Raw genomic sequence first — 12,452 nt, forward strand, 5'->3', positions numbered from 1 at the left:
CTGATGGGAAAATACAGGAAAAGCTGCTTGGATCACTTTGATTTTAACATGTATAGATCAGTGTCTGCTTTTTGATTTAACACCATGACTTTTGACTCACCTGCGCTAAGTTTTCTAAAAAGCGACAGACTAGTCTCCGCTGACCCAGAGGTTGTTCTGACTTCTCCTTTTCCTCTCAGATTACATTATAAAAACACTTTGCTTTCCTGATATCAGCGATTTCCAGTCATCTCGCCCACATTAACACCTCGTCGCAGCGAAATAACCTTCCACTGCTCTCAAGTACAATTAAATCCTTTTTCTGCAACCCAGTCTGCCTGCGTGGAACAAAAGGAGGGAGCCTGTGGATATTTACAGTCTGTGTATTGAATGCTGCTGATTAATAAGTACTTGTGTGTCTGTTGACAAGAATGGATGAAGTGCTGGCTTGCTTTAGCATTGCAACAATAGCCTCTAGGTGTCTGTAAAACAATTATGATTAGAGGTCTTTTTTTTTCTTAGATCAGAAGAGTAAAGTGGAAATGCCAGAAACACTGAAGACAATCTGACATCTGTTTTCTCTAACTTTCACTTTCTTTCCTTATGCTCTGATACTCATTCCTCTGCTCATAATGTTTCCCTCTACATTTTTAAAGAGTTTATGAAAGTATTTAGGGTGAAAAGGTGTCTGAATTTTGTTTGAAAAGGTAAAATAACATATTTCTGTGACTGTATGTAACACTTCGAGATACTATGAGTTACTAAACCATGACTGATGACTTACTTCTTTGAATCCATGCTAACAACAGTTGTTTGTAGCAGGGACAGCCCTTAGTGCAGTCAGATGTTAGCCAAGCAGCTAACTAGTTGAGTTAACTTGTAGATTACTTGGCCTCCTCCTCAGGCAGGGATCAAATCAAGAGTCTAATCCATGAGTGTCCAAAATGTTTTCAGAGAGCCACATCTGATTGTGAGAAAATGCCCAAAGATCAGCAGCTCTCAGTGATTTCTGTAAAATTCAGTCACTTAGACTGTTTTCCAAACCACCTACTACACTAGCAGTGCCGACTATTTTGGCTGAAATTCAGTCTGGAGTAGGTAGTATGCGAAAACTTGCAAAATCTGCAGTATGCCAAAAATACCTCAAATGGAAAGTTGTCAGGATGCATTCTTTCAGTGCATGCTCAGATATGACGCAAGACACAACTAGAGACATTCCTCAATTTGTTTACGTTTGTTTGCGCATGCCCCATTGACTATTCTGTTTGATTATAGTGGTGCCAGTAGACCAGAAATTGGAATATTCCTTTCCATGTATACTATTGTTTTCAGAAAAGTCATTCAGAAAGATTACATTCGGAAAGACAAAAAACTCCTCATGTAACCGTGGCTATTGTTTGTCTATGCGGATGGCAGGTTTTGGTGAATTTCCGCCACCTACTGGAATGAGTTGGCATTATAATTACAACAGAATGTACAGAGCTTTAGCTTTATACAAGTAGCCTATGCACAGTCCAAATGTAGTTTAGTGAGGTGTTACTAGATAGACTTTGGTTTCATTTGTTCTCTTGATAATGTAAGTTAGGCTCTTTGATCTATGATCAGTGTTTGGGAGGAACAACTAAGGGTCAAGGGCTAGCATAAAAACACAAAGTGTAAAGGTAATGAGGTTTTTTAATAGAGGGAAAACATTTAACTGTTTTATTTTTGTGTCTCTCTGCTTCCAGTTGGTGGTTTTGTGGCTGGAACACGACTGTCGCTACCAGTACACTGAGGACCTCCTCCAACACGTCCGCTACGGCCTGATGGACGTCACCACTCTGCATCACCTCGCCCATAACCACCCTCTGGTTCAGTCCAGCCCAACGACCGCAGCACTTGTCGAGGAAGCCCTGGACTACCATCACGCCACCTTCTCACAGCCCCTTCGCCAGTCAGCACGCACAAGGCCTCGTTTCCAGTCCCTCACCCTTTACATAGCAGGGGGGAGGAAGAGGGAGGTCAGCAGAGTCCGAGAGCTGCGGTACTTCAACCCGGCTGCACAGGATCATGTACGAGTCGGGGGCGGGTCCAACTGGAGCGAGCTGGCTCCCATGCCCACCGGGCGCAGCCACCACTGTGTGGCTGTGATGGGTAACTTCCTGTTTGTTGTGGGTGGGGAGGTGGAGCATGCCACTGGGAGGACGTGTGCAGTAAGGACCGCTTGTCGATACGACCCCAGGGGAAACTGTTGGACTGAGATAGCCCCCATGAAGGCCTGCAGAGAACACTTTGTGCTGGGCGCTCTGGGTCAGTACCTGTACGCTGTTGGAGGAAGGAACGAGCTGAGGCAAGTGCTACCGTCTGTGGAGCGCTACTGTCCCAAAAGGAACAAATGGATGTTTGTCCAGCCTTTCGACCGCTCGCTGTCCTGTCATGCTGGCTGTGTGGCAGACAACCTGCTCTGGGTCTCAGGTACTCAGATAAGAAAAAAGAAGGCACTCTCACGTGTTTTACTCCAACTGCTTCACTGCTTCATGCACATTTAAACAAAAAGTTAAATTCATGTTTTTTCTTTTTCTCACAGGCGGCGTGACAAACACGGCTCAGTACCAGAATCGACTGATGGTGTATGACCCAGAACAGGTAACTGGAACACACAGGAGAGCATGTCAGTTACTTTTAGGACATAGTGATAAATGTTAACTTGTGTGACACCCTACCGTTTTTGCAACCATTACTCATCACACTCACACACTGATTCTTACACTGATTCTCACACTGATTCACACTCTGACGGTAAAGGTTGCTCTTGTAGGAGATCATCAGTATTAACTCATTCCATTCATATGCATTCACACACCTCGGACCACATCACTGTGAGTAATTTGGGACTCAAGGACACCTCTGCATTTGATAGCAGGACCTGATCCACTTTACCAGTTTCTCACAGCTGCTCCTGGGAGAACCAGACACTGTTTGACTGCCAAGGTCCGCTGATATAAAGAGTTTGTCTCTGTGTTTTGGTCCAATAATAGCTCCTTCTTTTATTATAACGATAAGTCTGAAGGTTGCACATGCTGAGGAGGCATTTGCAGGATGTTCTTGGTAGGAGATGTGTAGATTGCATGTGCTATGGTCAAAGGGAATAAACCAGAGGATTTGTGTTTGAGTGTATGACGTGTGCAAAATCAGCTTGAGAGGCCTTCTGAGTGTTTCAATCAGAGAGGGAAGAAAGACCAAGGTTTACACTTTGCAGCCTTTTTGACCTTTTATCACAAATGTAGTCTTATTCATTTTCACTGTTTTGGTTTTAGAGCTCAAAAACAACTTTATGATGGACTAATGGTGGTCTCATAAAGTTAAATCAGAAGAATCAGGAAAGTTTTTAGACTTTTAAAAACATGAAATAAACATAGTTCAATAGATACCCTGCATTGACAGATATACAAGCATGCAACCAGCCTAAATAAAGTGTTGATGCCACCTAAGCACCTGATTTTTGTCCTGACAGGATGGAAACTGAAAAGGAAAGGAAATCCAGTGAACCTGCATCCTGTAAATTTCTGCTACCTCAGCAGTAAGAGGTTAGAATATTGCAGATAGTTGTGAGTTTTTTTGTGAGCTATCATCTCTGGGCTACAAGTGTAAACTTCTAGTCTGATGTTCACACATTGCACATTGGGAGCAACTCTGGCGTTCAGTGCATTAATCAACAAAATATACACTTTAAAATAACGACATATACCGTGAAATATAAAGTAAGCACCTCATGCGCCGTTTCCCCTCCTACGTTTCACTTAGACAAAGAACTTGCAGGCTCCTTTGGTAATTGAAATGACCAAGATTTTCTGCCATGCTGGTTTGTTTACATCCCAGAATTCCTTGTGCTCAAACCAAAGTCGTAAATTGCCTGGAACAATTTCAGGTTGGAACTCGGAGATTTCAACTGGGAAACATACGAGTTACGGGTTGCCTCGAACGCAGCATCAAATACACAACAAGCCAAAAAAAAAAAAAACTGTTTTCAAAGCAGAAGTTACCCTATTTACAGTCTGGTTCAAAAAACGTCTCCTGTCTGAATCATTTATTTTACTGTCAACACACACTGTACATGGGGTGAACTTTTTTGTAACAAGGCCATTCAGAGGTTATTAAGAGCAGGAGCTCACCCAATCAGAGGCACAGCTCAGGTCATGTGACTGACAGGCGGCCTATAGCTGTACAATATGACTGCGATCGCCGTTTTGCTTCAAAATTTCATTTCAGAAAGAAACGGGTGATGTTGGGGAGTCTATGCCCATTAATTATACAGTCTATTTATGGTGATGTTAAAATGGACTGTTCCTATCTTCCAGTCTGAAAAGACTAGAGAAATACTTTGACCCTGCTAATCTCACAGGTTGCTCCAATAAGGGACTGTCACTATGAGCTCACATCATTCACACACGGTTGACCAACAGCTGGAGACATTTAGTGATCTTGTCCTTGTCGAGCCCAAGGACACTCCGGGGTGTGACTGCAGGAGCTGGGATCGAATCCCTCTCTGATTTAGAAAATGATCAACTCTACCTCTGAGCCACAGCCACCTCACCTTCTCCTGCTTTCCTTCTCTTAACTTACGAATGTTTGAAAGATTTCTCTTTATACGAGTCTTTAAAGACAGAGGGCATCTGATGTGCTCACAATTTAACTTTAATGAGCTTTATGTCTGAAGAGTGGTTTTGAGTTACGTAAATCAACATTGAAACTACATTTCAGCTAATAAAGTGACTGCATATATGGATTTTTGTAAGAACAGTTTGAGTTATTGGAGCCTTTTTGAGCAAAAAAAAAAAGCTCTTAAAGAGAATCAATGTAACAATGACAGTTTTTTTTTAGGAAATTAACGCTGACATTATGTTCCCTATGATGGATTACACAACAGGCGGATGTTGAGAGTCTGCTAATTGATTTTCAGACCATATGGAAAGTAATAGAAACCCCTGATGATGTGAATTTTAGAAAAACTGCATAAAAGATAAAAATAAAAAGCTAACTTTAGGATGTAAACAGCAGGAAATGAACCAATGTGTGATTATTTTAGTGATCGTCAATATTTGAAAAACAGTTATAATGACTCTTTAAAGCAGCAGAGATAACAAGTGTGTGTATACAAATAAAGTTATACATTAGTTAATTTAATCATTATTTATTTGCAGTCTCTGAGACATCACAGATGCAGACAAAATAATATTTGTTTATCTGTAATCACACACACACACACCAGCACAGAGAGCTGGCTGTAGTAAATGTAATAAACTGCTGTTGCTGTTTGTGTTTGTATATGAGCCAGCTGTTAAAGAGGCCTGAGTGTATATATGGAGGTATGCAGTGGGTATATGTGTAGGGTGCATATCCATATGGGTCTGTGTTTGTACACGTCGGTGTGTGAGTGAGGGGACGGAAGAAGAGAGTGAAGGAAGGGAGGGAGAGGCTCTCATTTGTATTCACCATGAATCTACATTCACCTGCCAGAGCAACAGCAACCCCCCACCCACTCTACCCTCAACAGATGGCCACCCGTCAGCTCCCAGCAGACACACACACACACACACACACACACACACACACATGCACACTCTCATTCTCTTCCTCAATCAAACACACACACACACACACCCACACTAAATAAGCATCGACACACTTAGTGAAATGAGCAGGGATCCTCGGTGTAAAATGGAGTGGCTGAAACATATGATTAGAAACAGGGAGGGAAGTCATTAGTACAAACCAGAGCTCCAGTGTCACGTTATTTATCTAGCACTGAGCATACATCAATTACCCATGCATGGATATGCTTAAATATTAATCTTCTTATTCATCCTTCTTCCATTCCCACCCTCTCTGTTTTCCCTCCCTCTCTCCCTCTCTACACAACATCTCACCTTCTTCTCATCTCCATCGCATCATTTTCTGCCTCCTCTCTTCCCTCCATCTGCTTTCCTCCTAATTCATCCTCCACCACCTCCACCTCCGTCTCAGGACCAGTGGCTGGCCCGCAGTCCCATGTTGCAGAGACGAGTTTACCACGTCATGGCTGCAGTGAGGAGGCAGCTCTACGTGCTGGGCGGGAACGACCTGGACTACAACAACGACCGCATCCTGGTGCGACACATCGACTCCTACAACATGGACCAGGACCAGTGGATGCGCTGCTCCTTCAGCCTCCTCACGGGTGGGCAAAGTAAAGGAAACACATGTGATCATACTTTTACACAGTCATACAAAGGATCAGAGATGTCAGAAGTACCCACATTCCTTACTCAAGAAGAACTAACAAAACCTATGTTAAAAAAACAACTTGTAAGAGTACTGATCCAAATATCTACTCAATTAAAAGTAAAACGTTTAGGTTCTGAAATGTACTCAAAAGTACTTTTAAAGGTAAAAAGTATTCCTATTCTAGATTCACTGGCTGCAAAACTATTAAACACAGGATGATTTATATGAAATCTACTTAAGCAATGTTATTGTTTTAACAACACTACCTTCCTAATATCATAATTTACTTCACTATATAGCTCTTTAGGCATTGGTATTGTACACTTTGAATAGAATAGAATTTTATTTGTCATTGCAACAAGTACAACAAAATTGCAAAAGCCCTTCAGTCAGTGCAAAACAGTGTGAGGTGCAAACATAAGTGACCTAAAGTAAAATTATGTTTGTTGTTTGTTATGTATGTTTGTGTATGTTGTTGTGTATGTGTATGTGTATGTGTATGTTGTTGTGTATGTGTATGTGTATGTGTATGTATATATATATATATATATATATATATATATATATATATATATATATATATATATATATATATATATATATATATATATATATATATATATATATATATATATATATATATGCACGAGGAGAGGAATGACATTGTACAAAAAAAAAAATGTTGCAAAATGGTTGCCATGTTCAGGTGCATTGATGACATGAGGCAACTGTTGACGACAATGAGGTAGTGATTAGTGAGGTAGTGACTTAATCAATTAAAATTTATTTGTAAAGCACTTTTCATGTGCAACAGTGGCAACACAAGTTGCTTGAAAAAAAGAAAAGAAAAGAAAAGAAAAAATAATGATAATAATTATAAGTGACCTGATAACCCCCCATAAACACACACACACATCAGTGTACAACCCTCCACCAACCCACACCAGTTGTGCACAAGGTGAACACAATTTACTGTGCAGATGACCTGGGGAACTGTGGAAACGCTATCCTTAATGAGGAAATACTAAAGGTAAAGTAAAATGTTAAACTCACAATACGAAATTAAAACAACCAAATTGAAAGACACAAATAAGATAAAAAAAAATATTTAAAGAATAAAACTGTAAAAGAGGAAATGATGTAAACCTAAAACTTTATGATACAAAATTAAAAAGCTGAAAGAAGCAGTGCAGTAAATAAGAAGATAATTAAGTTAAAACAGATAAAATGATAAATATGTATTGAACTAAAAGATTAAGATTATACACTTTTAAGAAGGAGAAGATCCAAGCTTATATAGATAAATAGATAAATAAGTAAATGTAAAACACATCACACTTCTGAACATTGAATATTGGACCAGGATCAGCTTCTAAACTATGGTGTCACAAATCATGCTAATAGGCCCAACTCTCCATCAACCTTTTTTAATCGCATTTTTTTTAAATAGCACATCAGGCAACGATTGTTTCTCACTGTACAGGTGTTGTGTTATTGTGAGTGAAATACCCAGGGACTACAGATGAAAATAACTAAGCTCCTCTAGTTTTCATGCACCAAACACACACACAAACACAGACAGCAGTGTCTCCTCTATAGGCTTAGGCTTTATTTATAAAGTAAGAAGCCTTTTTGGGAAATGTAAGGAATAGAAAGTATGGATATTTATGTTGAAAATGTAACTGTGTAAAAGTAAAGAATAGTCAGAGAAATTAATATTTTTTAAAGGTACCTACTTGAAAAATCTGCTAAAGTACAGTAACAAAGTAAATATTCACTGTTATTTGTACTTCTTGACTTGCCATCTCTGCACGGGATGATTTACCAGTTGATCATGAGCTACAGAAATATCTTGATCTGCACTCTGGATATGGAGTTTTTTTGAAGGAAAAGTAACTTATCTTAGCACAAAGACCCAAAAGTTTGAAGTGTTTTGATCGTTTCACAGAATAGACAGAATATAACATTAAATTAAAATACGATGTCTATAGCTGGGTAACTACTCATGCTGCCAGTCCACTCTCTTTTAAATTTGTTCAAATCACACCTACACAGACCTGATGAAGCAGGTTTTTCCTTTCAAATGCCAGATTTGATGTAACAAATATAATCACGAGTATTTAATATGACTGATGATTTCAAACCACGTTTCAGAGGCGTCAGGTAAATTAATTCAAACATCATTCATCTTTAATTCATGGGATCAGGTTGAGTAAAGTTCTCAGCTTTGTCCTCCTCTCATTCAGTAAAATAATTTCACTGAATATCTCTCTGCTGGAGGTGAGTAGGCGTTGGGATGATGTACGGTGAAAACATATACATATCAGCTACAGGCTGCACATGCTGTACGTCCTCCAGCCTGGTGGAGGTAGGATGAAGTTCCTCCTCCACCAACCTGGAGCCAGAGGAGAGAGGATCTTTGGTGAACAAGCTCTGAGCTGTTTTCATCTCCTAGGCTTTACTGGAAGCTGTACATTGAAAAGTTCAGGTGACCTTACTTTTCCTCTCCTCTTCCCATGACTTTCCTCTTTTGTTCTAGCATCTTCCCCGTCTGTTGTATCAGTAAAAGTTTATGACAAAGTCACAGGAAAGAGAACCCAGGCTCAATCTCAGCTCTCCATTCTCTCCCGCCCTTCCCCAATCTTTCCCCATTTATCTCCCTCTCTGTCTCTGGGGGACGGGGAGTCATATCGACAGCGTGCCCTCTCCCTGGCTCAGTGAAACATTGTGTCGATTCTGTCCTCCCCAGGTCAAAACGAGTCTGGAGTCGCCGTCCATGATGACAGGATCTACGTGGTTGGAGGATACTCCATTTGGACCAATGAGCCTCTGGCCTGCATTCAGGTGACGTTCTTTAAGATGTGTTATGTTTAGCATCATTACAGCTGTGACATGTCAAGATTATTACGCAGAGTAGTGTTAATTAGGCGCCTATTTTTGCATAAAATGAGATGGACTAACAGCACAAAGCAACTGAGCTGAGTGTGACATTTACAGCCTGTGTGTTTAACTCTTGTTCTTCCCACCACCATTTTTACTTAGATGGTAGAGACAGGCTATTTGAATTTTGTTAGCCACTAATCATTTTGTTTTTTTTCATCTCTCTTTCTCCGTTAGCCTGATTTCTAAACAAAGAATTTTTACAACTCTCACTTTTTATCATATACCCATGATTTAAGTCATCTTTTTAAGTTAGAGAGAGGGTATCCCGCTTTCCTTTATTGAAAACATAGATATAAAGTAAGAATACTGAACAGTCAGACTAATTATGTGCAGATGTTCAAACCTCTACATTTTCATATGTTGTAGAAATCCCTGAATCTGTCTGAAAACTGATCAAAATGTTCTGTTCTAAAAAAATGCAGGAGGTTTTATCAAGAGCTTCACCAGATTTGCTGAAATGATGGGATCATCACACCAGGATCTCTTAAATGATTAATGAAAAGGCCTCTAGAGGGCTGGCCAATCAGAAGGAAGGAGGTCTGTGGAGCAGGGTGCCTTAAAGAGACAGCAGCTAAAATAAAGTGTTTCAGATAGAGGCTGAAATAAGGGTTTTCTAAAACACCAGTAAGAGAAAAATAGGGATTTAGTACCAGAAGGACAGAATAAATACATAAAAAGCCTGATAACCCCTCTTTAATGTTTGTGTAAAAATGGAAAAGACATTTAAACCTTTAGGAAATATAACCAATTTCCCTTCAGTTTTGAAAGACTTCCCCAGAAAAAAAATTATTATAAATGATAAAGACACAACATAAAAAGGAAAAGAAAACCAGAATGTGGTCATTATTGGAGACAGCGTGATAACTTAAAGGCTTTCAAAGTGAAAAATTCAAGAAGTATGTATTTTTCTAATATTTTTGCATAGGAAGTATTTTTTTTCAGTCTCTACATATTCATGTAAAATTATGAAGCCAAAGCTGCTTATGGCTATGCTTAGTTGATATAACATGTAATCTCTCTTTAATGTGGACTGCACATTTTGGAATAAGTGTGCAGTGAAAATAAGTTTAAAATAAAGTAAATAGTAAAATTATGTAATAATAGAAAAATTATATAATTTCATATAAATAATAAATGTATAATTAATAAATACAAAGATACAAAAAAAAAAGAAAAGTTAAATATAGTATAGAATAAAGTATACTCTATTCTATTCTGTGTTGGAATCAGTGTCCAGTGGCTGTATTTTATTGAAATTATGTAACGTGTATTTGTACAAACTAAAGTTGGGATGTAATAGACCTCAAGTGGACTCAGGTTAACCCTTCAGCCACATGTCCACGCTCTTCATATATATATAAATATATATGTTAATACACAGAGTAACAAAGGCATTCATTTCAATACAGTGTCTGTTTCATTGTGTGTGTGCTTTTATCAAAAGCTCAAGCTTTGTAACTAACACCAGTGTTTGCATGTTGATGTGATGATGTATAATGGTTACTGTGGTATTTAACTTGTTTTAGCATTTTAGCATGGAAACATTTGCTTCTTTGCAAAATGCTCCAGAATAAAGTCACTGGAGTAATAGTGTTTGACGTTATTTTAGGCTGGAGTAGACTGGTGAATCAACAAACCAGATTTCTGATTCTTCAAACTGATGTGACTGAACGTATGAGAGGAACCAAGCTTTCATCACTGTTTTTTCCACAGGTGCTGGATCTGAGCACTGAGGGGAAGGAGGAGGTTTTCTATGGGCCAACACTGCCATTCGCCTCCAATGGAATAGCAACATGTTTCCTCCCTGCTCCATACTTCACCTGCCCAAACCTCCAGACTCTACAAATACCCCATCACAGGATAGGTGCTGTTTAACCATGAACACTGAGCCAGACAGTGGAGGGGAATCAGCTCCACCCTGGACCGTCACCCAGACTGACAAAAATGTACCTGATCATAGTCCTCTGTCGGGAGCCTGCAATCTCTGTTACACAAATGCGCTGGGATTTCTTTGAGACCCAAATGTAATAAGAAATGCTATCCTAATCTTTGAAAGCCATGCTTTCCTGCAAGCTTCTGGGAGACTGAAGAACAAGTAGATGTTTCTTAATACTGCATATCTGTTGTATTTCCCAGAGGATGGACGCACCGTTTATGGTGTCCAGTGAACACGCAGCAAACAAATCCTCAAGAACGGGATATAAAAACGACCAAATGATGACGTGGTGAGCAGACATGACGCTTGGTTGATTAAGAGTTGAAGAAACTGTCTTTGTGTGGGGCTGAAGGAGCTGAAATCCCTGCTGAACATTTTTCTACCAAAGCTCTTTAACCGCGCTATAATCAGCCTGAAAAATAGGTACGCCATATTTTTAAAGATATAGAAAACGAGGCCTGTTGTGTCGTTGGTCTGCATGTGCTTTGAAATTACAAACTGGTCTATGAAGCACCAGGAGCCTGAGGCCAAAGCTCACCAGTGCGATTTAAATAAGGTCAGAAATATTACTTGATTCCCCCTCATCAGCGGTGACTCTCTGCTATGTGTGTGTGTGAGTGTGTGAGTGAGTGTGTTACCTGTGTGAGATTTTTATTACGCTCAGGACCTCAGACTGTTTATGTGCAATATGAATGTCTGGTCACTGTCATCATTCAGAAGAGATCCGCTGAGTGGAGTTAAAATAATATTAAAATAGAACAGTTTGACCTGAGGAAAGAAAAAGTGATCCCTGAACTTCACCGTCTGCTCAAAACATCACCTCTGTACGGAAAGATTTTCAAAATAAAAGCGCTACATCAATGAGTCTGAGGGTCAGTTTTTTATATGAGCTCTGCTACAAACAGGATAATTAACTGAACAGGTAACTAAGATAAATCTCCTGTCTTTGAGCAGCTCTGGTAGTGGAGCAATGAGCAGCAGAAACCTGTTCACGAGCAGGGATACACTGCAGTTTGATGAGACTGAAAAATGACTAGCAATGACAGAAAATGGGACTTGGTGATTGTGGGAGACAGGAGTGAGACTTCATGTGATTAGGTGCAAACTAAAGCCGGATTGCTGGAGATTGCTGTGACTTGGAAAGGGGAGAGGGAGAAACAGAACAAACAGTACTCCTCTCCTGCACTATTTCTCTCGATGCGACCAAACTCTTTGGGCTCACCCACGACTGTCATCAAATCTGTAATTTAGAGTGCCAGCTGAGAGGAGACAGATCCAGCACCTGACGGCATAAGCACAGATAGTCACTTCATGCTCACAGTCCTGAGAGACAGAAAAAAGAAAGGAGTGC

The 12,452-nt window shown here is 39.8% G+C and overlaps 1 protein-coding gene across 5 annotated transcripts in view; it reads left to right on the forward strand.

Moving 5' to 3' along the window:
- Positions 1 to 12,362, forward strand: part of klhl32 (kelch-like family member 32) — a 40,410-nt gene extending 28,048 nt beyond the window's left edge. For 3 of the 5 annotated variants that reach the window (XM_074682948.1, XM_074682950.1, XM_074682949.1), the window contains exons 7-11: positions 1,707 to 2,433; positions 2,546 to 2,604; positions 5,983 to 6,184; positions 8,972 to 9,066; positions 10,879 to 12,362. In XM_074682948.1, coding sequence (XP_074539049.1) covers positions 1,707 to 2,433; positions 2,546 to 2,604; positions 5,983 to 6,184; positions 8,972 to 9,066; positions 10,879 to 11,040 — 1,245 coding nt within the window. In that variant the 3' untranslated portion in view covers positions 11,041 to 12,362. The remainder of the gene's footprint in view (positions 1 to 1,706; positions 2,434 to 2,545; positions 2,605 to 5,982; positions 6,185 to 8,971; positions 9,067 to 10,878) is intronic. The other 2 variants (XM_074682951.1, XM_074682952.1) reach the window with 1 other exon arrangement.
- The last annotated feature ends 90 nt before the right edge of the window (positions 12,363 to 12,452 follow it).

The sequence above is a fragment of the Halichoeres trimaculatus genome, unplaced genomic scaffold (genome assembly GCF_033239565.1).
Source record: "Halichoeres trimaculatus isolate MK-OKI-2021-1 unplaced genomic scaffold, fHalTri1.1 fHalTri1_scaffold_12, whole genome shotgun sequence".
NCBI classification, from domain to species: Eukaryota; Metazoa; Chordata; class Actinopteri; order Labriformes; family Labridae; genus Halichoeres; species Halichoeres trimaculatus.